The following is a 27,144-nucleotide window of genomic DNA, read 5'->3' as shown; positions in this document are numbered from 1 at the left end:
TCCCTCCAGCTCCCTCTTGAGGCGGCCAGCGCTCTGGGTGGTGAGAAGCCTGGTGATGGTGGTGTTTCTGGGCTAGCAGGACACAGGTTTGGGGTGAATTGCTAACCAGCACCCAGCTTGACAACTTTCCTAATGAGTTCCTAAGAGTCACTTTAAATTGCGTGCCCGTTTTAATCTCAGTTATGCGCGTGTTTTCAGAGAAGGTTGACGGAAATTACCAGTTTACATCTGTGAAGCTCGTACCTCATCCTCGTACTGTCACACGGGTCAGAGGTCACGTCACCTCTGCGTCTGAGGGGATGTGGCCACAGAGCACAGGCTCCCCCGACAGCCCTGCCCCGAAAGGCCACCTTCATCAAACTTAGCACAGGGCACAGCTCGGTGCAAAGGAGCCTTTTGCGGGGAGCGGGCGGGCACTCCAGCCCGAGCAGAGTCATATGGAATGGAGTCTGACTCTGGTGACGCGCACTTGAACTTCAGAAAGTCTGCGTGCGGGGTGAGCTGCGCTCTTAACCCGGGCAGGGCAGTGTCCTCAGCGCAGCAGCTCCTTGAGCAAAGTACACACACGACGGCCGCAGGCACAGGGGCCCCGGAAATGTAAATGCCGCTGCCCGAGGGGACCTGGCAGTGGGTCAGCCTGTCGGGTGCTGAAGCGTGAGCTGCCACGTGAGGGCTCCTTGGGGCTCCTGTCGCGGTCCCAGGGCAGTGCAGACTGCTCACGCCGTGCTCCCTTCCAGGGAGGGGCGAGAAGCCCGGGTTTCCAGGGGGCGCCTTCGGTGAAGATGGCTTTCTCTGTCACCTTGCATGGCCAGCCTCTCCACGCGCGTCCATGTCGTAGCGTGTACTTGGGAAGAGCACAGGCTTTCCATCGGCCAGACCCTGTGTGTCCCACATTTGCCGGCCCGGTCAGTCAGGGGTGGGCGGTGGGCACTTAGCAGCCAAGGGCGAGCCGGGGCCGGGGCATGTCTCCCAGGCACTCCCTGTGTCCTCCGTGGTCAGTCTTCAGTTGCTCCCGTCTGACGCAGAGCCTTGCAGCTCACAGACGTTCACAGAATGTTTGTGTAGGCCAGAGAGAGAGAGTGTGGACAAGCAGTTCTCTCGTGACCAGGCCCTGTAGCCCCTCTCAGCACATGGTCACCACTGTGGTAATGAGCCCATGGCCAGCAGCAGGCACTTGGCCACTGTCTGTGTCCTTCCAGCTAAGAGGCCGAATCTTCAAGGAACAGTTTTATCCGTGCAGTTTCCCCTCTAGTGCCTGTCAGCACTAGAGAGCATCCAGAGTGGGAGAAGGCCGGGCACCCGGTGAGCTTCTCATTGTGTTTTATGGCTTTTTCCCTGAAGATTGGCCTCACGTGATGCCGCCCAGAGGGGCTAAAACACAGCTGGGTACCCGAACCCAAGGGCAGAGTGAGAGCTGGGGAACCCCTAATCCCATGTGTCATCTCTGCTCGTATCTCTTGGCAATTCCTGAAATGGGACAGATTTTAGCTAAAGGTAAAAAAGCAGGGAGACAGTTTTGAGTTCGAGTCCAGCCAAGTTAATTGTTTGTTAAAACAAAAGTATCAACGGTGGTAAAACCCGAGAGGGACTGGGTAGGATGAGTGCGTCTCCTAAAGTTGGCTTCTCTACTTCTTGTTACGTATTAGTGTTGATCTCATTTAAAACAGACGCTCTTATGTGCTGGATTTGTGAACAGTACGACTGTATCTCATCCCACCAATGTCAGGACAAAATTACTTTTTTATACTCACTTCTTTTTCAAAACAGAGATCCTGAATATAAGAATAACAGTCCAGCATTTTGTCAGTGTTTTTCAAAATTGATCTATTTTAAGATCACGTTATTCCTAAGAGTGATGGGTAATCTGGATAGATACTTTTTTCTTGTATTTTCTCCTAGGAAAACTTTTAAAAGGCAAAAGCTTAACCAATAAGAGTATCAAATCAAATGTCAAGAAAGTATTTCCAGTGTTAGGACAATAAACGCCTGTGCCTCAAGTTAAGCTGCGAAAATTTGTTATTAATTTCTTGGGTTTTTAAGCTCTGAAATACATATCAAGTTAAACTTAGTCATGGCTGTTCTAAGACGTACTTAAGGAGAGAAGGAATCTTTATGTTCATTTTTTGTATGTGTTTTATACCTGAGTATCTGTGCAGAAACGCTTTTACCAGAATTATTCATCAAAGTCCAGTTATTGACCTTTGTGTGGGGGGGAAATACATCATTGTTCATCAGAGGAATGTAACAGAATATAGTCTCTGCCACACATCGTTTTACAATGTCTACGCTACAACTCAATACTATTAGGCATTTGGGGAGAAAAGAAAACGGAAAACATGACCTTCACTCCAGAGAAAAGGCCACAAGGCACCTGACCCCAATATGATGACTTGTGTTGGAATCATCAGACACGTTCTGACTCTGCTTGGGGACATAAAGGAAAACAGGCTCCAGGTGGAGAGTAGAAGATCTCAACAGAGAAATAGAAGCTATTTAAAAAAAGAACCAAATGGAAATTCTGGAATTGAAAAATGCAGTATCTGAAATAAAAATTAACCTTAGGGATGAGAGAAGATTTCAGTGCACTAAGAAATCGGTCTGCAGAAATGACTTCACGTGAAGAACAGAGAGAACAAAGGTTGAAGAAAGAAATGAGCAGAGCTTCAGGAAGCAGTGGGACAGTGTCTGACATACGTGTAATTGGAGCCCCGGAAGAGAGGAAAGAGAATGGGGCATCAAAATGTGAAGTAAGAAATAACTGAAAACCTCCTTAAGTTTGGTGGAAGCTTAAATCTACAGCTTCGTGAAGCAGGATGAATGTAAAGAGAGCCTCACTTAGGCTCACCATAGTCAAACTGCTGAAAAGCAGCAACAGAGGGAAAATCTCGAGGGCACCAGAGGAAGAAAAGACGTGTATGTAGTCATGTGGGCTGTCACAGCCTCCTCAGAAGACAGTGGAACCGTGTCTTCAAGTTCTGGCGGGGAGAGGAGTTGACCCAGAGTTCTGTATCCAGCAAAAATATCCATTAGGAACAAAAAGTGAGATAAAGAGAATCTAGGTAAATTCTAAGAGCATTTGTCATCAGCAGACTGTGTAGGAAATGCTGAAGAAGCCAAAAACAGCTCTTCAGGCTGAAGAGAAGTGACAGCACACGAACACTGGGACCTCAAGGAGGAAGAAGGAAGGGTACGGAAATGGTAAGACGGGCGGTAAAGAGAAAAGACCAGCTTCCTATTAATTCTTCTAAAATGAATGACTGTTTCAGGTAAAACTCACAGCACGGCGTGGGGTTTATCGTGTCTGCACGTGAAACGTATGTTCCAGCTTCACCATAATGGGGCTTGGGGTAAACGGGCACAGACAGTCACTAATTTCTTATGTGATGTGAACGATATCCACTAATAGACTGAAAGTTGACATGTAAGGCGGTCTCTAGAGCAGCCACTACAAAATAATGCTAAAAAGCCAATGTGGGGGGCTTCCCTGGTGGCGCAGTGGTTGAGAGTCTGCCTGCCGATGCAGGGGACATGGGTTCGAGCCCTGGTCTGGGAAGATCCCACATGCCACGGAGCAACTGAGCCCGTGAGCCACAACTGCTGAGCCTGCGTGTCTGGAGCCTGTGCTATGCAACAAGAGTGTCCACAATAGTGAGAGGCCCGCGCACCGCGATGAAGAGTGGCCCCCACTTGCCGCAACTGGAGAAAGCCCTCACACAGAAACGAAGACACAACACAGCCAAATATAAATAAATAAATAAATAAATAAATAAATAAATAAATAAATAAATAAAAATTAAAAAAAAAAAAAAAAAAAGCCAATGTGGAAGCAAATGGAAGGTGGAGAAATACTCAGGTAACCAAAAGAAGGCAGGGAACAAGAGGAACAGAGACCCCAGGAGGGGGCAGACAGGAAGCAAGTAGCAAAACGGCAGCCCTGACATCACCCACGCGAGCAGTTACTCGAAACGTAAGTGACGAAACACGCCAGCGAGGAGACACACCAGAGTGGATGGAACAACAAGACCCGCCCATCTTCTTGTAAAACACCGTGACTGACGCAGAGGGGTTGAGGTGAAAAGGTGGGAACAGGCAGCCTGAGTCGGCTGGGGGGAGTATTAACCCCAGATAAAGGGGGCTTCAGATACAGACGAAGCACTGCCGGGGGTACAGAGGGCAGCTCACAGGACGGAAGGGTGAGCTCAGGAGTGAGGTGCCTGTGCTCCTGAGGAACAGAGGCTAAGACACGGGCGAGGCAAGGACAGGCAGAATCCAACAGTCATTCGCGGTCATTGTTGGGAAATTTCACACCCCTCTTTCCGCAGTAATAGGGCCGACTGAGCACACCTCAGGAGACGGACAAACCCTGGACAACACACAACCGCGCTGCCTCTAGAGCAGGGGTTGGCAGGCGGTTCCTGTTGGGGCCAGAGTGAGTGTTCCTGGCGCCCTGGCCGCGTGTCTGTAGCAGCTCCAAGCTCTGCCGTGGAGCTCAAAGCAGCCGTTCATCAGTGGACAAGTGTGGCCTCATTCCAATAAAACTTTATTTACAGCACTTTTTACATGTCAGGAAATGTGCTTACTTCGATCTTTTTCGACCATTAAAAAATGTAGCAACCTTCTTAACAGAAGGGGGCCACAGAGTTGCTCGGTCGTGTTCCAGAGCATTGACCTTGAGAAGGAGACGGGTTGGAACGGACACCTTTCCTCTGAGCAGCGTCGGGATGACAGTGGGGCCCCGCTGGCCGCCCTGCCCAGCAGCCTCCCTCGGGCCATGCCGAGCTGAGGTGCCAGGAGGGATCCAGTGCTGACTCCTCCCGTGTCCCCGACATCCAGGCAGGTGCGAGGGGTGATGCTGCGGGTCCCGCACCTCCCGTCCCTTGTCCCCTGTGAGAGGCCCGGCCGGGGTCGCAGGGCCTTCTGCTCTGTAAAGAGCTCCACCTGCCATGGCCCGAGAGACACCCACCCCCTCTGCCCCGCTGCCCGGCACCCCATCCGCTTCTCTCCCTCAGACTCAAGGGTGCTGCCCTCCCGACCCCTCAGTCCCTGAAGCGCCACGGGTCACCCTGAGATGCTTGTCGCCTGGTGAGTTTGCTAATGCCCGTCTCCCTGGGACTGGAAGCTGCCGAGGCCAGGAACCACCACTGCCCCACTGCATAGCAAGCACAGCCGGTCCCAGGAGTGTTGTGTGCCCGGTCTCCCTGCTCCTGGACCAGTGTTGAGTGCGTTCAACAGCGGGAGCCGAGATGACTGATGCCAGGAGGCATGTGTGTGGTGGGCTGGCTGGGGATGGGGAAGGTGGCCTGGGGCAGATGGTAGGCCTGGCAGGTGAGGGCACCGGGGGATGGGGTGGCCAACCACAGCTGAAGATCAGACCCGGGTTGGGGGCTGGCCAGCAGCAGTGCGCAGGGTCAGAGGTCGGTGGTTGGGGTCTTCAGGCTGACCCCACTGCAGGTGCACCTCAGGTTTGGTTCAGTTCAACTGTTGTTGATACCTCTGTGGGTCTCCGCCCTCAGAGATGCCCGTCTCTTGGGATCGCATACAGGTGGTTCAGCAGCTGTGGAATTACAGCAGTGGTGGTGAGCCCTGGTGAGTGGGAGCCTCCCCCTCAGAGTTCTAAGAGGTACCAGGTAGGGAGGTGAGAGTCAGCAGGTGCAGAAGTCCAGAACACTTCCTTGTGCCTGAAGCAGGAGGGCCAGGCCCCCAGGGGAGACAGCAGGCACGGCAGGGAGTCGACGTGTGTGTACACACGTGCCTGCGTGTGCACAAGTGCATGCGTGCTGCAGCTCTGCACGGAGCCCCGTCACCAAGCTAGTCACCGTTCATGAGTAAAGTTGTGACATTTGAAAAGCCAAACAATAGTTAAGAGTCTGTCCATTGGGGTAAAAACGCTTTCCTTTCTCTCTGAAACCGACCACCCCGCACCCGCTGAATGGTTTTGTGAGGGAGCCGTTTCTGAGAAGCCTGACGCTTCGACACGGTGCGTTCTTGAGCGTAGGAAGTGTCGCCGCGGCCGCTGTGGCCAGTACCGCTGTCGCTTCCCCAGTGCCTGACTTCGACGGTGAACGCCGAGGACCCGGGCCTACCATGCAAACCACCGCTTGCCAGCGGAGCACACTCGGCAAGCTTCTCATTTCCTGAAACACCCGTGCGTTCTGCTGACTTGACTCGGGAACAGAATTGGCCCTTGCTAAGGTTCTGTGTGGTGTGAAGGTCGAGGCTGACACCTTGAATTCTAGGCTGAATGCGTAAATATTTTCATGGGCACGTTCGCAACGATTTTGAAAGGTGCTTCCCTCCTCCTTTGAAAACGATTTCCTCCTCCTACACAGTTTATTTTTCTTAGTAGTTCAGCACAGTAGTCCATTTCTCAGGGCCTTTGGTGGCGTAAGACATTAGCTAACAGTCGCTGGGGTGCCAAGGCACGCTTTTGTTTTTTATGTAAACTCTTCATTGAAGTATGACACACCGAGAAGGCGCACAATCCAAGTCTCCAGCTGGGCGAGTTGTCACCAAGGACCCCCGTCCAGATCAAGATCAGAACATACCAGGCCGAAGCCCCTGCCCCTCCCACGGGCGACCAACACCCTGGCTTCTGCCAGCAGACACTCCTTTGGCCCCGTTGGTCATCATGTAAATGGAACCCACAGTGTGTGCCCTTGTGCACCCAGCATGTGCGGGATTCTGCCGTGTTGTCCTGCGTATGAATGAGACAGACTCGGTTTCTCATTGTTCCAGTGGCGATGGGCGTTGGGTTTGTGTTATAGGGAGGAAGCATGTAGAGTGGGGTGGGGGGTACATAGACTTCGAAATCAGGCAGCCCTGGGTTTAAGTCCTAGGCTCCTACTTTTTCGCCCTGTGACCCGGGGCAGATTGCCTACCTAAACCTCTCTGATCTTCAGATTTCCCGTCTGTGAAATGGATACAGTAATCCCTGCCTCCCTGGGCAGTTAGGAGGATTAAGCACCCGACACAACCCCCTGGTTCCAGCTGGACACACACTGAGGCCTCCCCTCTTGCCGCCCCTCAGTAGCCGCTCAGAAGCCCACTGCTGGGGTCATTTAGTGCGTCAGTGGCTGCAAGAACCCTCTGCAAGACCCTTGTGATTTAGATTTCAGCTGTGAGGCCCAGGATCCCGGAAGCGGAGCGTCAGTACCCCGCCCGCCTTGTGGGCTGACGGGCTCAGTGCCTGGTCCCCGAGGGTGGCGTTGAGCAGCCCCTGAGACCCCAGGCCCTGGTCAGTGCCAGAGGAATGAGAGGGTCTTGCCCTCGTGCCGCTGCCCCTGCAGGTGCCTCTCCACGTGTGCATGGCGGCCCGCTGGGTCCTGTGTCCTGCACCGTACGCTTTGTGCCCGCCTGCCGAGTGCGCCCTGGGCGGGTTCCAGGACACGGGCTCTTCGGCCCAGGTCTGGCCTCGGGCCACCTGATGCTTCGCCATCGGGCTTTGGCTGATTTCAGACACCGGGCCTGGCAGGTGGGGACGTCTGCCTGGGGGCTCTCTAGCTGGCAGGCGTGTGTGCGCGCGGCCCGAGCTGCCTGGGGCAGGCGGTCTGCAGCGCGCCCGCCCGCGTGTGTAACGGCCCGCGTGTCTGTTGCAGGCCTTCCGGAGCAGTACTACAGCCTCACCTGGTTCCTGAGCCCCATCCTTGGCCTCGTCTTCACCCCCCTCATCGGCTCCGCGAGTGACCGGTGCACCCTAAGCTGGGGCCGCCGGCGGCCTTTCATCCTCGTGCTCTGCGTGGGCGTGCTCTTTGGAGTGGCACTTTTCCTTAACGGCTCTGCCATCGGTGAGTGTCCTGCAGAGCCCTGCCTGGGACTCGATAAGATGCGCAGGTTTAAAGAATTTAGACCGGCTGGTCCTGGACTGGGCAGCTGTGCAGAGCCCTGGGCGCCCGGGCGGTGGCCAGGCCACGGGCCCCACGTGGGAACGCCGTGGGAACCTGTTCTCAGGGAGCGTTTCCTGTTGTGATCCGTTTGTTTTTCATGCGTATCTGACACCACGTCCTGTTTCCAGCATTATTTCAGAAATTATCTTTTCTCTTTTTTTTTCCTCCTTTTCCTAGGCTTGGTGTTGAAAGTGTGCAGACCTAGCGCGACACTTTCTCGTTTGTGTCTTTCGTGTCCTCGTGGTTGGCTTTGCCTCTTTTTGTTGTTGTTTTGTTTTCAATTAAAACAACCACGTGTGGGAAAATAGCTTTTGCTTGAGAGCAACCGCCCGCACTGGTGAAAAACAAAACCCTGTTTTCTGGCAACGACTTTGTAAGTCGAAGGCTTAATCTGTGTCCTGACATAGGCGAGCCTGCCCCGAGTCTGCGTCAGTTCAGGCGGGGGTCACTGATGCTAGGAGGCTCAGGAATTGGGGAGGGCGGCGCAGAAAGAAAACTTTGCTCAGAGGCTGCGTGAGGCCGCCTGGGGCGAGCTCAGTGCCAGCTTGGTGGGGGCGGCAGAGGAAGGCCTCCCTGAGCTGAGCGCCCACCCACCTCCCCTCCATCCAGATGCCCCCGGATCAAGAGTCCGGGGTTGCCGCCCTCCTGGCACCTGCGGGCATAGTACTTAGAGGGCATGTTGCGGCTTTCTCGAGGACCTGTGTGTGCAGGTGGACCCGGCCCACTGTGGCCCAAACGCAGCGGCTCGGAGCTCCGGCCCGGTGCCCTCTGTCTTGCTGCACCTGTGTTGCTCCCGGGCATTGCCGGGTCCAGGTAGCCAGCAGGCCCCCTGCCCTCAAGCAGGGAGGGTGTGTCTGAGGCCCGCCTCATCTGCAGAGCTCAGGGGCTGGTCCTGGGTTCCAGACCATGAGCCCAGTGCCCCTCATCACTTCTGTGCACAGAGTGCCCCTCGGTCCCACGGCGGTGAATCCAGTAAAACCAGCTTTAGCTCAGCTGTCAGGGGAGCAGGTTGCTCTCTGGGTTCAGGGCCAGACTCACCTGAGGCAGGTGCGTGATTACGGCTCACAGCCTCCTTCCCAGAGCCCGGAAAGACAAAACTCTCCTTCCGTAAGGAGAGGCTGTGCCGAGAAGCACGTGCCCTTCGGGCTGGGGCGGGAGGCCGCTGTCGCCCCGGGAGGTCACTGCCTGCCACTGGGCTGAGATCGGCTGCTCTTTTGTGCCCTGCCAGGTCTGTCCCTCGGCGATGTCCCCCCCCGGCAGCCCATTGGCATCGTCCTCACAGTGCTGGGGGTGGTGGTCCTGGATTTCAGCGCTGACGCCACCGAGGGGCCCATCCGCGCCTACCTGCTGGACGTGGCGGACAGTGACGAGCAGGACATGGCCCTCAACATCCATGCCTTCTCTGCCGGTGAGCGCGCCGTGCCCCGCCCGTCCCCAGGCCCTGGCCCCGCATTCGCCGCGCCCCGGTCCTCCATGCCTTCTCTGCCGGTGAGCGCGCCCTGCCCCGCCCATCCCCAGGCCCCGGCCCCCCGTTCACCGCGCCCCGGTCCTTACCCGGCTCGTCTGAGGTCGGCAGGGCTGGCGGAGGCTGCTCCCATGGCCTCTGCCTGAGGCTTTTTTGTCTCAGACACCGGTGAGCGAGGCAGTGAGCTGGGATCCTGGCAGGGCCAAGTGACTGTGGTCTGGGGCGGGGGACATGCTAGCCAGGCGGCCCCCGTCCAGGGCCCTGTGCTGGCCGCCCCCTGCAGTCGGGCAGCTTTCCCGTCCGATGGGAATGTGGGAATGTGAGCTCAGGGGATGGCAGGGAGCACGGAGAGCACCTGTTTCTGTCCCAATTCATGAAGCAGGAACCTGTCAGGTCAGGATTCCGAACCCGGGCTCAGGTGTCATTCCTCATGTCCTTGTTCCTCCCGTTTTCTCTGAGTGGCGGCCCTGGACCCCTGTGTGTGTGTGTGTGTGTGTGTGTGTGTGTGTGTGTGTGTGTGTGTGTGTGTGTGTACCTGTGTGTGTACCCGTGTGTGTGCGTGTGTACGCGTGTGTGTGTATGTGTGCGTGTGTACCTGTGTGTGTGTGTGTACCTGTGTGTCTGTGTGCGTGTGTGTATGTGTGTCTGTGTGTGTGTGTGTTGGGGGTGTTGAACTCCCGTCTGGGTTCCCCCCCGGCTCGGCTCGCCGCTCACTGCCACCCCTCCCCATCCCTCAGGCCTTGGCGGGGCCATCGGCTACGTGCTGGGGGGGCTGGACTGGACCCAGACCTTCTTGGGCTCCTGGTTCCGGACGCAGAACGAGGTGCTCTTCTTCTTCGCGGCCATTGTGTTCTCGGTGTCGGTGGCCCTGCACCTGTTCAGCATCGACGAGGAGCACTACGGCCCCCAGCAGGAGCGCAGCGTGGACGCGGCCGAGGCCCCGGCCCCCGGCCCCCGTGCCGGCACCCTGGACGGCGGCGCCCTGTTCCCGGACGAGGTGCAGTCGGCACACGAGCTGGCCCTGGACTACCTGGACGCGGGCATCGTGCGCAGCAAGAGCGACTCGGTGCTGCACGTGCCGGACGCCGCGCTGGGCCTGGAGCCCGAGCTGCTCTTCTTGCATGACATCGAGCCCTCCATCTTCCACGACGCCTCCTACCCTGGCACTCCCTGCAGCACCAGCCAGGAGCTCGCCCGGGCCCGGCCGCCCCGCCTGCCCCCGCTGCTCTGTGAACCCGCCGGGGAGGACGAGACCCTGCTGGAGAACCACCTGAGCACGACTGGGCTCCCCAACGGAGGCAGCTCCCCACCCCACGGCGGCCTCGGCGGCTGCAGCCGGACGGACGTGAAGCCCACGGCCACGGCGGGCTCCGGGCGTCGGCGTCGGCACGTGTTCCGCCGGCAGGCCTCCAGCACCTTCTCCTACTACGGCAAGACCGGGTCCCACCGCTACCGCTACCGGCGCGCCAACGCCGTGGTCCTGATCAAGCCCTCGCGCAGCATGAGCGACCTGTACGACCTGCAGAAGCGGCAGCGGCAGCGCTGCCGCCGCCGCAACCAGAGCGGGGCCACCACGTCCAGCGGGGACACAGAGAGCGAGGAGGGCGAGGGCGAGACCACTGTCCGGCTGCTCTGGCTGTCCATGCTGAAGATGCCCCAGGAGCTGGTGCGGCTCTGCCTCTGCCACCTGCTCACCTGGTTCTCCGTCATCGCCGAGGCCGTGTTCTACACCGACTTCATGGGCCAGGTCATCTTTGAGGGGGACCCCAAGGTGAGCGCCCGGGCACTTGGGAGGGGGGCGGAGCCTGGCTGTGGTGACTGCCTGGTTCCCTGGCGCCCAGCAGGCCACCCCCATAGCTGCGGGGGTGCATGGTGGGCTGCCAGCCAGCGTGCGGCCCTGCCGACACGGTCGGGAGTCGGCACATGCGCCCGAGAGGGCATTCACACTGGGGTCCGCGGCGAGCAAACGGCAGGCTTCGGCAAGTGCCGGAGCGCCGAGGAGCCAGAGGCAGGAAGGCCCGCTCCCGCCGCGTACAGACGCCGTGCACAGAGGGTTAAAGCAGCGATGTGTTGGCTTGTGGCCGGGCCAGCTGGGCCTGGGTCCTAGTCCCCGTGGCGTCAGCTGACTCGCACCTGTGCCCGTGTCGCCTAGAGTCGGGCTGGGAGGTCTGAGATGGTCCCAGCTCAGGCTCAGGCCTTCCCGCCCCACGTGGTCCTCACCGTCCTGTACTGTCTGAGCTGCTTCACGCGGCCTCTGGGCTCCAAGAGGGCAGAGGCAGGAGCTGCAAGTCGCATCTGCCGGACGCGGGGCAGGAGCGAGGCTGGGGGCGGGGGTGCAGACGATCTGCCACAGGTCCCGGCCTAGGCCGCGGCTGCTCCTGTCTCCGTGCGGTGCTACCACGGTGCTACACGGCTAGTCTGCAGTCGAGATGTAAATTTCCACGTAAATGACCTCCTTTGCCCAGAGGTACAGCACGCTGTCCCCACCCCCTGAACCCCAGTCTCGTTTCTGGAACAGGCTCCATCCAACTCGACTGCATGGCAGGCCTACAACGCAGGCGTGAAGATGGGCTGCTGGGGCTTGGTCATCTACGCGGCCACCGGTGCGACTTGCTCGGGTAAGCGGCCCCCAGTCAGGTGAGCCGTTTGTCTGGACGTGCTCCAGGACTGGAAAGACCGACGGGCATCCTGATCTGTGGATGGCGGGCCCTGACCAGACAGGGCCACCCCTCAGGGACAGCAGCGTAGAGATCCACTCGTCCTCACCTTGGGAATAAGCCACCTTAGCCTGATACTGGGAACCGGTGTCCTGAGACCCGCCGGGGGCTGTCCTCTGGGCAGGCGCCTGCCCAGGCTCCTCGGGGAGGGGTCTGACCACGGCTCAGGGGGTGGCGGCACTGCAGGAGCTGTGCCCTCCGCCAGGGGGAGGTGAGGCAGGCATCCTGGGTCCTGCCTGAGCGCACACGGTATGTTTGGGCCCTGCCGGAGGTCAGGGTGGCTGGAGGAGACAAGCAGCCTTTCCCTGGGGTCAGCTGTGTCCTGGAGGATAGGGGGTGGGAGTGACAGGCTTCAGTCCCGGGAGCGACATGCTGGCACAGCTTGTGGAAACGAGGCAGAGCCGCAGTTAGGGGTCTCCTGGCTGAGGCTGGGCCGGGCCCCCTGCCTGTGCTCTTACCTGAGGATGACCAAGATAACAGCCAGGGGCAGCGGGCAGCCTTCATGATGGTCATAGTGCTGTTGATGCTTTAATAGAGGACTTCTCGGGAGAGCTGGGTCAGGAAGGGTGAGCAGGAGTCTGTCCTTCCAGACCCAGAGGGGGTGGGTGCTCGCGAGGAAAACCAGCAACGGCTCGGTCTTCGAGGCAGGACCAGGCACAGAGCCCAAGAGGGTGCCGAGTGGGCCTGGACTGGTGGAAGGATCGGGAAGGCCTGACCTTGCAGGGTAGGGAGGCCCCAGGGAGCTGCAGGACAGCACCAGGTCATGGGGTCTGGGGCCAAGAGCCCCGCCTTCCTTCTGCGGTGCGGAGCCCCCGGCAGCCGAGTGGGGCACGGTGAGCTGTGGCCCGTTAGGGAGCACCACGTGGTGGCCTGGCGGGCAAAGAAGAGGGGCGGCCGCCTGTTCCTGGGCCGGGCTGAGCGCAGCGGTAGAGGGAGGGTAGCGAGTGGGCGGCGCCTGCCAGTCACCGCGGTGGCCTGTCTCTCTGCAGCCCTGCTACAGAAGTACCTGGACAACTACGACCTGAGCATCAGGGTCATCTACGTGCTGGGGACGCTGGGCTTCTCCGTCGGCACAGCCGTGATGGCCATGTTCGCCAACGTCTACGTGGCCATGATCATGATCAGCACCATGGGCGTCGTCTCCATGAGCATCTCCTACTGCCCCTACGCCCTGCTCGGGCAGTACCACGACATTAAGGAGGTAGCTGGTGGGTGAGGTCCTGGGGCAGGGTCAGCAGCTGTGGGCGGCTCTGGGGTCCTCACCAGCCCTGCTGCATGGGACATTCCTGCTCACGTCTTCCCTCGCACTCGCACCCCCGGCCTGTGGCCTACCTGGGGTGGACTTCGTGTGTGTGATCTAAGGTAGATCAGAACTTTTTGGCTTCCTCACAAAGGATGGGGATGGCCTTGTGACCCAGTGTCCCCACCCGCACTGCCGTGCCGTGATCATCATAAGTCAGGGGTCTGTCTGGGGGGGGGGGTCTCTATCCTTTTCCGTGGGTCTGTCTGTCCTTAGACAGGTCATGCTTCACTGTCTTACGTAGTTTTATAATCGGACCCGAAACCTCGCAGTATAAGTTCTTCAGCTTGGTTCTTCAAGACTGTCTTGGGTATTCTTGACCATTGAAATGTTAGAATAAGCTTCCAGGATTTTTTTTTATTGGAAACACATTGATTACATATATCAATTAAGAGAGAGTTCGAAGTTTATAGTATTGAGCCTTTATGGTATTCCCCAAGTATGGTGTATTCTATTAATTGTTGTAGCATATTTATAGATTCTTCTGGGCTTTCTGCATACACAATCACATCATCCATGGATAATGAGCTTTATTTCTTGCTTTCCTATTCTTCTTAAAGACAATACTTACGTTTCTCATTTGTATTTCTTTTTAAATGAATTTATTTATTTTGGGCTGCGTTGGGTCTTCATTGCTGCACGCAGGCCTTCTCTAGCTGCGGCGAGAGGGGGTTACTCTTTGTTGCAGTCCTTGGGCTTCTCACTGCTCTGGCTTCTCGTCGTGGAGCACGGGCTTTGGCGCACGGGCTTCAGTAGTTGCGGCACGCAGGCTCAGTAGTTGCGGCTCACGGGCTCTAGAGCGCAGGCTTAGTAGTTGTGGCGCACGGGCTTAGTTGCGCCGCGGTATGTGGGATCTTCCCGGACCAGGGCTCGAACCCGTGTCCTCTGCATTGGCGGGCGGATTCTTAACCACTGTGCCACCAGGGAAGCCCCTCCAGTTCTTTTTTTTCAAACATCTTTATTGGAGTATAATTGCTTTACTATGGTGTGTTAGTTTCTGCTGTATAACAAAGTGAGTCAGCTATACGTAGACTCCAGTTCTTAATAGGTTTAATTTATTTTCCTTACCTTATCGCAATGGCCAGCACCTCCAATACTATATGTTCGATAGAAGTTGGGTGAGGACGGGGACAGGCAGGCTGAGGGGAAGGCAGGTTTTGTGTCCAGGCTTCTGAGCTAATGTTCAAACCCTGGGAAGGATGATCGATGGCTTGACCCCCCGGCCCTCACGCCTGTGTCCTCCTCTCTTGCAGTACGTTCACCACAGCCCCGGGAACTCCAAGCGTGGCTTTGGCATAGACTGTGCCATCCTCTCCTGCCAGGTCTATATCTCCCAGATCCTGGTGGCCTCCGCCCTGGGCAGCGTGGTCGATGCGGTCGGGACTGTGCGCGTCATCCCTGTGGTGGCCTCTGTGGGCTCTTTCCTGGGCTTCCTGACGGCCACCTTCCTGGTCATCTACCCAGAGGGGTCTGAAGAGGCCAAGGAAGAGCAGAAGGGCCTGTCTTCCCAGGCTCTGGGCGAAAGCGGGAGCAGCGGCATCGAGAAGCCCACGGTCCTGAAGCTGTCCCGGAAGGAGGGCCCGCAGCGGCTCGTGGAGACCAAGTCGATGGTCTGAGCCGCGCCCCGTGCACACACATTCCAGGGTGGGCAGGGAGGCGGGGAGGGGCGGGGGACACCGCCCCTGCTGGCTGGCTGCTGTGGCCTTAGCGGCAGCGCAAACCAGAGTGGGAGCTCGGTAGTTGTAGGGTAGCTTTGCGCCACTAGGCAAAAATACCACGTTAGTTACTTTTCCCACAATTAAAAAGAATCATTTGAAATCTTTTTTTTTTAATTGAAAAGGATCTTTTAATTTCAACTTTGTCTTTTACTCTGCAGGTATATTATTCTGCATGGTTTAAAAGTATAAACCAGATTTACAACATAGACCATAAGTGATTTAGAAAAAAATAAGAATTTTGCATTTCTAAAGTTATAATTGAAAACAAAAAATATCTGATGTATTTTGCTATATCTTATCTGAATTCTTCAGATAGCAGTCATGCAGTCAGTGACTAAAACATCTTTATCGAATTTTTTTCCCTGTGGATGCCTGCAGGTGTTTGGACGTTCAGTCAGATCTCATCACATTTTGTTGGTGCTACAGCTATTGGAGAGTATTTTTCTCTATGATTACTTTAGGAAAAAAAATATTTTTTTCTTTTTTTTTTTTTTTTTTTTCCCCGAAACTGTGGTTTTCTTGGAAGAACAGCGTCTGTCTCCTGTTTTCCTCAGAGTCTGCCGCACTGTGCCCGGGCAGCCCTGTTCGTGGGCGGCGGGCAGCAGTAGTAGTGACACCAAAGCCAGGAGGAGGCAAGGCCCCCGGGTTCTCGTGGGGTGACCAGGGCAATTCACAAGGGCCAATTCCAGACACCCCGCCCAGCGGGCTGGGGTGGGCTGCCAGCGCCGGGGTAGCCCTTGAACTAGCAGACCTGCCCCTGCCTGCGGGCCTACCTGTGTGTGGCTGCCCTGCTCAGCCCTCCTGCCCGTCGTCCTGTCCGAAGCTCCCTGGAGAGGCTGTGATTCTTGTGTTGCACTTTGATTTGTCTGTAAACCATTTGTGCGGGAAATCCCGAGGGCAGAGCTCCCGGTGTGGCTCTGCCTCTGGCGCCCCACCACCAGGCCCACACGCCGGACACTCTGCACCCTTCTGACCTCTGCACCTGTTCACCCCGCTGGCCACTGGCATCGGAGCCGCCTCACGGTGAAGAAGTGGGTCTTGGGACAGAAGGAAGGTCCAGTCCACGGGTCAACTCGGCGCGGTGTTTCTGGTTTCGGCGGAGAACCAAACTCGGGCCCCGGGGGAGCACGGTCGTCACATGCTGCAGCTGTTTGGAAATGCTTTTCAAACCACACTCTCTTTATAACTAAGCAGTTTCTGCTTTTCTTCTTTGGAACAGTCAGTCTAGGTTTACTGATCTCAGGAGAAAGAAGGGAGGCCTCCCGCCCGTTACCCGGGTAAAGTGAGAGAGGATTGTAATCCTTCGCTGCCTCAAGTTGATGTTTTTTAAATAAAGGACTTTAAAATGCGTGAGAGTCACGCTGCAATATGACCACTCTAAAGCAAACATATTTCAAGATGAAATTAAGCAGTTTTGAAATAAACCACTTGGATTTCTGTGTGTTGAAAGGAATAGCGGTATTTAGTGTATTTGACCAGCCTCTGGTCTCGCCCCATCTCTCCGTTGCTGGTGGCACTTCGTAGGTTGTGGTTTGTGCCCAAGGAGCAGCGGTGCCTGTCCATGTCGGACGTGTCCACAGGCCACGTGTCCTCCCTCAGAAGCCCAGGATCGCAGAGAACCGACCAGAAGATGGGAGTGTTTTCGATGGCATCGTAGCTGGAGCGTGACCTTGGGAATCTCATGCTTGGATGGGAAAGTCCTTCCCACCACTGGAGGCCCCCACTGACCCACTGGCCATCCGGTGTGTGCTTTTCAACACCCTCCCCCTCGCCTTCCGCTCCCCCCAACCAAGCGGGTGCCCCCAGCAGGTCACTTACATGCAATTCAGTGGCCTTCATAGCTTTCGGATGGTAGGTCCTCCCGCTGTGATTCGATCGCAGCCTGCGTTTAGCTGCTCCTCGAGGGTTCTCCTGGCAGCTAGAAAACAGGGAGGCCGGAGAGCATAGACTATATGGGGATGGTGGCGGAGATGGTGGGGAGAGGGCCACCCCTCGTGGGCCCGCCCCTATCCATAGCCAGCGCTCCCTTCCAGACCCAGGGCCCTCAGGGCCTGGCTGGGGTTTGATTTATAGGAGCAAGAGGGGCTTGTGGCGAGACCACCACCTGGAAAGCGTGTTGACCCTGGAGATCCCAGCCTTAAACTTGATCCATGATCTGCACCAGCGAAGACATCAAAGGACATTTGTTGAAGTCACTGTTAGGACAAGAACCACGCTGGAAAGTGCTTGTGATAAAGGCCCACAGGGAAGGGCGTGGCCGCTGCTGGCGGCTCCGGGCAGAAGCGAGTGTTGTGCCATCGAGCTTTACAGATTTCAAAGCCTCTGGCTGTTTGGGACCAAAGTGTGTCTTACTGTGTCAGTCTGGGAGGGCAGGTGCCTTGCGGTCTGGATCGGGGGCAGCCATGGAGCCGGCCCGCAGCACTGCCCTCCCGGCCCCTCGCCTGGGAGCGAGCAGGGACCATCCTTGCAGTAAGGTTATTCCCAGGTCGCACTGACTTGAAGCTCTGTCGTCACCTTGTGTCTTAAGAGAAGCCGAGAGGCAGGGCGGGCGGGCTGCCTGCACGCGGTGGTTGCCGCCCATGGCTCAGGGCTGTGTGCTTCCTATCGCTGTACCTCAGGGCGATGTGGGGCGACTGCCCCAGAGCGGTCCTCTGTGGCCTGCTAACTCGAAAGGTACTCTGTCTGGTGTTCCGGCCAAGGGGACTGGTCAGGCTGTGACCAGTGGGCTGTGACAACCCCTGGGTAGGCTGGCCGGGTGGCTGATGCTGGAGATGACCCTGGAGTTGGCCTTGTGGGCCCCGGGGGTCTGCGGGCACCGCTCAGGGCCCAGTGTCCCTGAGCAGAGGGCTTGGCAGAGATTTGGTTGGTCGCCGTGTCATATAAATGGACTTACTACCAAAACAGGGTAACATAGGTCTGGTTTGCACCCCTGGTTCCCTATAAAAGTCCGCTGAGTGGAGAATCAAATCGATGCCCCAGACACGCGGCGGGGTCTGCCCGTGAGGGAGCGCCCCCCCGTGGGGAGGCTCGAGGGGCCATCGAGGTTGGCCAGGTGGGACCTGGTACCCATTCTGTCGGCAGGGTCAGCACTGCGATGTTCCCCGGGTGGCTGGAGGGCCCCTGAGCTGGGGGGACCAGCAGTGTCCCCCAGAGGGAGGCAGGACGGCTGGGTCGTTGGCTCCAAATAGTCCTCGGGTGTGTTTTCTTAAAGGCTCGAGTGTGTGGAGACGTAGATCTCTGGCCCCCCAGAACCCCAAGGTGGAGCCTCTGAGAGGCTGCAGGGGCAGGAGTGGCTGGTAGAGCTTGTGGGGAAGGGCCGTCCTCTCTGTCCAGCCTTCGCCTTCCGGGCACCACAGGCCCCTGTAGCCTGAGCTGAAAAAACGCTCCGGGAGGTGCCAGCCGATCCCTTGTGCAGCTGAGGGCGCGCAGCAGCCGGTGACAGGGACAGCTGCGCAGAGCAAGGCTGTCAGACCCCAGATTCTCTGGACATGAGCCACGTTCGAGCTGTTGGGCTTCCACCCGGGCTTCTGTCCACCTTTGGCTGCCCCGGCTGTGAGCGCAGGAACCCCTGTGAGGGGCCTCCTGGGAAGGTTGCTGCCAGAAACGGACGTGCCCGACTCTCCGTGTTCCATCCACAGGCGGCTGCTTCTAGGACACACCATCCATCTCCTGCCCGCTTCCGGGCCTGGGGCCTCAGGCCTGCCTGACAGGGCTAACGCAAGGGTCCACCCCCGAGCGTTCCTGGGGCTCAGCTGTCAGCGGACTGGTGTCGATTCATCGCGGCTCTTGGGCACCCGGTATGTTTGGGGGCTGTTGTCATTACCTCCTCGTGGGGAGCCGCCCACCGCCGTCCTGGCCCCTTGGCCAGCCCATCCTCGGGAGTGGCCGCCTCCACTGGGCCTCCACCGAGCTGAGTGCCCACCTTGCCCTCTTGCCCTACCCCGGGCTGCCAGGGGGCACAGCTCCACGTGCTGTGGACCGAGACTGTCTCTCGGTGGCGGAATGACCCAATTGTTGGAAATGCCTCCTGCTGCCAGAGAAACTCCCCAGGCATCTCGGAACAAAACTTACTTAGTTCCATTGTGAACTGGCCACAGGACAACTTTTTTTTTATCAACTTAATTAAGTTGGAGCGCTATAATAGCTCTTGCTGATTTTAGCAGTGATACAAGTGTGTGTTAAACACATAACGTTTTATGAGGAAAAGGGATTATAAAGAAAGGTAATATCGCACATCACTTAATTTTTTTATTAGGTGGGCACAAGCGGCCTGGTGTTCGTGTGTCTTGATGCAGAGCCCTAGGTCTCGGGGCTTCTTTCCGGTAGATGTGGCTGCATGGCACTCTCTGCCCCATCCCTGTGCATAAGGTCCTGTCTGTGTGACACGCTCACTTTCCGATGTAGACCAGGCTCTCCCTATGTCTGTTTCGCTCTGTCACTCTGTGGTTGAAACTTAATAAACCTTTCCCTGCCAGGTGACAGCGTGGGTGTGTCTGTGTCACTTCTCCTGAACCCCTCCCTCTGCCCTCCTGTGGCTGGTCTGTGGACCCAGGCCCGCCCCCTGCCCTCCTGGAACCTGGATGGGTCCATTGTGGAGAGGACAGAGACGCCCCGCTCTGACCAAGGGCTGCCAGTGGGTGTGGACTAGGTAAGGAAGGGCTCCTGAAGTGTCCCCAGAGGCTCTCCCAGCCCCAAACCTGGGGGCCCGTGTCAGAACTCCCAGGCCCTCCAGGGCACCTGCCAGAGGTGAGGGGGTTGGGTGGGTGGGTGGGGGTCTCAGCTCGGCCCACCTCACCTGGCTCAGGTGGGCTTCAGGCTGAGCCAGCTGGGGGTGATAACCACCCAGCATGCTGGTGACCTGACAACAGCCCTTTCAGGCCAGACCCCGAGCTCGGGGCCCCAGGCCAGGTGTGGGCAAATGTCTGGCAGCCCTTCCTTGCCAAGGCCTGTCCTGGTGGGTGGGTAACGGGGTCCTGACGGCTGGTAAGAGAGCCTTCCAGGGAAGGGTGTAAAACTCAGGAACGGCCCTGGTTACCACCAGCCAGCCAGGGAGCGGCCAAGCTGCCATCAGGCATGGGGTGTGTGCCACACGGACTGGGTGGGACCCTGGGCAGCTGCAAGCCACCCTGCACTTGGCAACAGGAGAAAGGAATGAGGAGGGGCGCGCTCAAGGTCACGCAGCCGGTGAGAGATGAACGCAGGATGGGTTGATTTGTTCCGAGGCTGCTGACCTGCAGTGGGCCGCAGGCTGACTCTGAGTTGGGGCACTGGGGAGGCTGCCTGGGGATGTCGGAGGGGCGAAGGGGCCGGCTCGGACCCTCGGCGGGGAGGGGTTGGGGGCGAGATCACCACGGGGCCCCGGGGTTGCGCCTGGGCATCAGGAGGATGGAAACTGGGCGGCCCTGGCCCTGCGCTTGTGCCCTGAGCGCCCCCGCGGGCAGAACCTGGCCACACCTCCCTGCCGTGGGGACCAAGGGGGTCGTGCCTCCCTGTCGTGGGGACTGAAGGGTCCGCGCGCTGCCCCTCCTGCCGCTGTGCAGGCAGCGAGAGGCGGGCCCTCCCCGTGGGGAGGGGCTTGGAGCCAGGGGCCCCGCCCTCCTCCTCTTCCCGGCTAAGCGAGCGCGCAGCGCCCCCTGGTGTCCGTCCAGCCCCTGCCCAGGATGCGCAAAGCCCGCGACACCTGGCGCGGGGCGGAGGTGCGGGGCCGCCACGCCTCACCTGGCGCAGGTGCAGTCACCCGCCAGGGGAGGCCACTCCAGACCGCTGGCTGGAGGACGCACACACACGGGCGGTAGATAACGGAAAAGCAGTGCCCCAGACCCCGTCCAACCCGCACGCCTCCACATCTGTCCCACATGTGCTAAAGCAGAAGCAATCTTTTTTTTTTTAACAAAAATTGGACCACACTATGTAGAGTTTGCAACGCACGTTTTTTTGTTTCGCAAAATAGTTGATCATCTTTCCTTATTAGCACATATTGGTCTACTACATTGTTTTAACAGTATGAACAGAGGTTTTTGTTTGGAGTGTTTGTTTCATTTTTATCGGAAAACCAGAAAAAAAGTTGTATTTATGTCTATTTACCTTATCTATTTTCTGTCTAACCTGTCTGTCTGTACCTCATCTATCATTCTAAAAACTCACTAATTGGTGTTTCTGGGACATATGCTTTAGGATTTTCCTGGGAGTGGGAGAAGAAAAATTTATTATTGAAGAGTTGAATTCTTAGAAATCTCCCATTTGGCTTCAAACTCAGTCTAGAGGACACATTGGCTTTAATTATAAAGCTTTTATATGCTTCCCATTTGCACAGTTCTTTTACATCATTCTGTTATGTGCTTGATTCTGCCAACAAAATGGAGTGACTTATAATTTTTAGATCAGGAAACTGAGCTCTGAGATACCAGAAGGTGGACACACAGTGTCTTTTCCAGGCCCTTAGAAATGATACAAAACACACATACGCACTCTCAAAGACAAGAGTAGGACTCTTCCCAGGGTCCTGGAAGGGTGGAGAGCAGCAGGACGCTGAAGAAGGAGACCCAGCCTGAAGGACCACAGAGGACTTTTGCCGAGTGGGGTGGCGGCAACTAGCATATCCACCACATGCCCTCCTGGCAGTAGGTGACAGATCCAGAGTGACACCGTTCCCGGCACAGCTGCTGCAACGCACATAGGAGACTTTGGACTCGGCTGGGTCTGCATGGCACAAAGTGAGTAGACCTTTGGCGTCATCTCGTTAATCTGAGCACTGAGCATCAGGAAAGTGTATAATTCAGGATTAATCATGATTTGCCTCCTTTTTCTCTTTGATTTCAACTTTTATTTTTTCTTAACAAATTAGCTTTCTTGAGGTATAATTTACAGGCAATAAAATTGACCAACTTTTTAAAAATTTATTTATTTTACTTAATTACTTTTGGCTGTGTTGGGTCTTCATTGCTGTGTGTGGACTTTCTCTAGTTGCGGTGAGCGGGGGTTACTCTTTGTTGCAGTGTGCGGGCTCCTCATTGCGGTGGCTTCTCCTGTTGCAGAGCACAGGCTCTAGGCGCGCGGGCTTCAGTAGTCGTGGCTCGTGGGCTCTAGAGCGCAGGCTCAGTAGTTGTGGCACATGGGCTCAGTTGCTCCGCGGCATGTGGGGTCTTCCCAGACCAGGGTTCGAACCCGTGCCCCATGCATTGGCAGGCGGATTCTTAACCACTGCGCCTGCAGGGAAGCCCCAAAATTGACCAATTTTAAGTGTGCCGTATGATAAGTTCTGATAAATGTGTAGAGAGTGTAACCAGCACTGCAAGCATGATATAGTGCTTCAAAAAGTCGAACACACGTCGGGTTAAGATGCAATCCGGCAATTCCACTCCTAGGGATGTACCCAGGCGAAAGAAGACACGTGTTCACATAAAAACTTCAGTACACATGTTCACGGCAGCATATTTTGTCCCCCCAAGAAGTTCCCTTGTGCTCCTCTGTAGGCGTTCCCTCCTCCCACCTCCTATGCATGACAATCACTCGTTTGCTTTAGGTCATTGTAGTTTTTGCCTTTTCTTGAGTCTCTTATAAATGGGATATAATAGTATGCAATATTTTGTGATTGGTTTCCCTTATGTAGCATAATTTTTTTTTAACTTTATTTTTGGCTGCATTGGGTCTTCATTGCTGTGTGCGGGCTTTCTCTAGCTGCGGCGAGCGGGGGCTACTCTTCGTTGCAGTGCGGGGGCTTCTCATCGTGGTGGCTTTTCTTCTTGTGGAGCACGGGCTCTAGGTGCATGGGCTTCAGTAGTTGCGGCACTCGGGCTCAGTAGCTCTGCGGCATGTGGGATCTTCCCGGACCAGCGCTCGAACCCGTGTCCCCTGCATTGGCAGGCAGATTCTTAACCATTGTGCCACCAGGGAAGTCCCTAGCGTAAATGTTTGAGATGCATCCATATTATTGCAGGCACCATGAGCTTGTTCCCTGTTACTGCTGAGTAGTATTCCATGAAATGAATGTACTGCAATTTGTTTATCCATTCAACAGCTGATGGACGTTTGGATTGTTTCTAGTTTTGGGTTATTATGAATAAAACTGCTGGGGGGCTTCCCTGGTGGCGCACTGGTTGAGAGTCCGCCTGACGATGCAGGGGACACGGGTTCGTGCCCCGGTCTGGGAGGATCCCACATGCCGCGGAGCGGCTGGGCCCGTGAGCCATGGCCGCTGAGCCTGCGCGTCCGGAGCCTGTGCTCCGCAACGGGAGAGGCCACAGCAGCGAGAGGCCCGCGTACCGCAAAAAAAAAAAAAACAGAAACAAAACTGCTGGGAACATTTGAGTAGAAGACTTGTGTGTATAGTAATGAAATGTACATTTTCATTTCTCTTCGATAAATACCTGAGAAGGATTGGTGAGTCAAACGACCAGCTGGTGAGTATGTATATTTTTAACTTTATAAAAACTGCCAAACTCTTTTCTGATGGGTTTGAGAATGGGCTGTACCATTTTGCGTTCCCACGGTCAAACGAACGAGGGCTCTGGTCTCTGCACATCCTTGTCAGCATCCTAGTCAGCGTAGTTTAAAAAGTTTTAGCCGTTCTATGGGTGGTGGAATGGTGTCCCATTGTGGTTTTAATCTGCATTTCCTTAGATGTTAAGCATCTTTTCCTGTGTTTGCAATTTGTATATCTTTCGTGAAATGTCTAACCTAGTTTTTTTGCCCTGTTTTTTAGTTGGTTTGTTTTCCTTGTTGAGTTTTACGGATACAAGTCTTTTATCAGATATATTTTGTAAATATTTTCTCCCAATCTGTGAGAGAAAGCAGTCTGCCTTGTTCCTGATTGCACAGTGAGAACATTCGGTCTTCACCAGTAAGTACAGCGTTTGCTGTGGGGTTTTGGTAGCCGCTCTTTACCCAGTAAGTACAGCGTTTGCTGTGGGTTTTTGGTAGGCGCTCTTTACCCAGTAAGTACAGCGTTTGCTGCGGGTTTTGGTAGCCGCTCTTTACCCAGTTGAAGAAGTTTCTTTCTATTCCTAGTTTCCTGAGAATTCTTAACATGAATGGATGTTGAATTATGTCAAATACTCTTTCTGAATCTGTTGAGATGAACTTGTGTTTTCTTTTTTTGCATTTGTTAAGATGGTGAATGACATCAATTGGTCTTGAATATTAAACCAACTTTGCATTCCTGCGATGAATTCCACTTGATCATAAGGTAATGTCCTCTTTATGTATTGCTAGATTTAGTTTTCTAAACTGTTTGTAAAGATTTTAATGTTTATGAGGGAAATTAGTCTGTATTTTTTTCTTTGTAATGTCTTGTCTGGTTTTGGTAGCAAGGTAATGTTAGTCTCATAAATGAGATAGGAAGCATTCAACTCCTCTTCTGTTTTTATGAAAAATATTATCGTAGAATTTGTGTTATTTATTCCTTATATATTTGGAAGAATTCATCGGTGAGTTCTTTATGTCATTTTCTTCCTGTGAAGGTTTTAAATTATGGGTTAAATATCTTTATTGTAACTAAGCCTACTCAGTTATCTATTTCTTCTTAAATGAGCTTTGGTTGTTTATATCTTTCACATAAATTTTCCATTCCGTCTAAGTTGTCAAATTTATTGGTATCAAATTCAAGATATTCCCTAATTCTTTTTTAACAGCCGTAAAATCTGTAGTCTTGTTTTTTGGGTTTTTTTTTTTTTGTTTTTTTTTTTTTAATTTTTATTTATTTATTTATTTTAGGCTGCACTGGGTCTTGGTTGCTGCACGTGGGCTTTTCTCTGGTTGTGACAAGCGGGGGCTACCCCTCGTTGCGGTGCACGGGCCTCTTGTTGCGGATCACAGGCTCCAGGCACGCGGGCTCAGCAGTTGTGGCCCACGGGCTCCAGAGCGAAGGCTCAGCAGTTGTGGCTCGCGGGCTTAGCTGCTCTGTGGCATGTGGGATCCTCCCGGACCAGGGATCGAACCCGTGTCCCCTGCATTGGCAGGCGGACTCCCAACCACTGCGCCACCAGGGAAGCCCTGTAGTCTTGTTTTTTAAGTGAGGTGAATTTACAGACAGTGACACGCACAGGTGCAAGTGTGCAATTCCATGAGCGTTTTGACAGACACCTACACCTGAGTAACTAACACTCGATCTGCATGGAATAATTCCTTCATTCCAGAGAGTTCTCTCTTGATGCCTTCCAGCTCAATCCCCCACACACCCCGTACCACAGGCAACCACTGATTATGAATTCGGTCACCGTGGACGGCTTTTGTCCGTTTTGAACTTCTGTAAATGGAAACGGTTCGTAGCCTTTGTGTCTGCTTTTGCTCAGCATGTCTTTGAGAGTCATACACGTTGCTGTTTAGTTCCTTTTTACTGCTGTATAGAATTCCATTGCGAGGATATATCACATCCATTTTCCAGTTGACGGGTGTTTCCGTTTTAGGGCTGTTACAGATAAAGATGCTATGGACATTCTCATAAGAGTGTCTCTGTAGACGTATGTTTTCATTTCTCTTGGGTTAAAAAAACTAAGTGTGGTATTGTGGAGTTGCAGGGTAGGTATGTGTCTAAAAGAAACTGACAAACAACTCTCCCAAAGTGGTTATGCTGTTTTTATCCAGCAGCGTATGAGAGTTCCATTTATTTGCTCAATAGCCTCATCTTTATTTGCTATCGTGAATGTTTAATATGAGCCATTCTCACGAGCACCAAGTGGTATCTCAGTGTGGTTTCATATGTATTCCCCTGATGACTAATGACTTTAAGCATCTTTTCAACCTGGCCAACCATATAGCTTCATTAGTGAAGTATCTTCTGCCTATTTTTTAATTGAGTGTTTGTCTTCTTATTGATTTGTAGGAGCTCTTTATATATTCTGGATACAAGTCTTTGTCAGATGTAGCACTGTCAATATTTTCTCCCAATCTGTGGTTTCTCTTTTCACCACATTAATGGTGTATTTTGATGAATCCAATATCTTAATTTTTTCTTTTGTATTTAGCACTTTTTGTATCATTTCTAAGAAATCTTTGTCTACACCAAGGTTCCAGAGATAATTCTCCTATGCTTGCTTCTAGAGCTTTATAGCTTTACATTTAGGTGAACCACCTTGACTTAAATTTTGTGTAGTGAGATAAGGGTTGAGTTTTTTCCTCTTTTCCACTAATTGCAGCACGGTTGTTTTTTTTTTTTTAAAGACTTTCCTTAGTGAATTGTCTTGAAATTTTTGTTGAATATCACCTGTCTGTACACTTATGTGTCTAGGCCCTACATTTTGTTCCATTGATGTGTTTATCCTGAGTCTTAATTGCTGTATCTTACAGTAAACCTTTAAATCACACAGTGTGAGTCCTCTGGCTTTGATCTTCTTTTTAAGGGTTATCGTGACTATTCTACTTTGCATTTCCAAATATATCCATATATCTATATCGATATTGTACAAGATGTTAGTTCTCTCCAAGTTGACCCAGTAGATTCCATTTAATCCCAATCCAAGTCCCAACACAGCTTTAATAAATATATATTGACAACTATATCTATTTTAAAGTTGTGTTGGGATTTGGATTGGGATTAAATGGAATCTGTTGGGTCGACTTGGAGAGAACTGACATCTTTACGATATTTAACCGTCCGGTCCATTAACATGGTGTATCTTTTCATCTATTTAGGTCTTTTAAAATTTCTCTCAGCAATGTTTTTGAATTTTCAGTGCACAAGTCTGACACATCTTAAATTTATTCCTATTTGATGTGTCCTTAATGCTATTGTAAGTAGTATTTTCCAATTGTTTGCTGTTAGAATTTGTTTTATATTGATCTTGAGCTGTGACCTTGCTAAATTTGCTTACTTTCCTAATTTAAAAAAATAGATTCTTTTCAGGATTTATGTAAACAATCATAATTGCCTGTGAATAAATGTACTTTTCCCCTTCTTTTATTTTTCTTGCCTTACTGCCATGACTGGAACCTCCAGGACCATGCTGAATAGGAGGGATGAAAGTGAACATCCTTGCCTTGTTTCCAATCTTAGAGGAAAGCAATTAGACTTTCACTATTAAGGATGTTTTCTGCTGTAGGTTTCTTGTAGATGCCCTTTATCAGT

General features: G+C 54.1%; 1 protein-coding gene across 9 annotated transcripts in view; it reads left to right on the top strand.

The window, feature by feature from the left end:
• Nucleotides 1-19,830, top strand: part of SLC45A4 (solute carrier family 45 member 4) — a 75,792-nt gene extending 55,962 nt beyond the window's left edge. For 4 of the 9 annotated variants that reach the window (XM_032609725.1, XM_032609728.1, XM_032609726.1 and 1 more), the window contains 6 exons: nucleotides 7,596-7,784; nucleotides 9,112-9,291; nucleotides 10,086-11,119; nucleotides 11,867-11,966; nucleotides 13,055-13,266; nucleotides 14,619-19,562. In XM_032609725.1, coding sequence (XP_032465616.1) covers nucleotides 7,596-7,784; nucleotides 9,112-9,291; nucleotides 10,086-11,119; nucleotides 11,867-11,966; nucleotides 13,055-13,266; nucleotides 14,619-14,981 — 2,078 coding nt within the window. In that variant the 3' untranslated portion in view covers nucleotides 14,982-19,562. Of the gene's footprint in view, nucleotides 1-7,595; nucleotides 7,785-9,111; nucleotides 9,292-10,085; nucleotides 11,120-11,866; nucleotides 11,967-13,054; nucleotides 13,267-14,618 lie in introns of all 9 variants that reach the window. The other 5 variants (XR_004346423.1, XM_032609732.1, XM_032609730.1 and 2 more) reach the window with 5 other exon arrangements.
• Nucleotides 19,831-27,144: the final 7,314 nt, after the last annotated feature.

The sequence above is a fragment of the Phocoena sinus genome, chromosome 17 (genome assembly GCF_008692025.1).
Source record: "Phocoena sinus isolate mPhoSin1 chromosome 17, mPhoSin1.pri, whole genome shotgun sequence".
NCBI classification, from domain to species: Eukaryota; Metazoa; Chordata; class Mammalia; order Artiodactyla; family Phocoenidae; genus Phocoena; species Phocoena sinus.
Note: the sequence above shows the minus strand (reverse complement) of the source record. Positions and strands in the feature narration are given on the sequence as shown.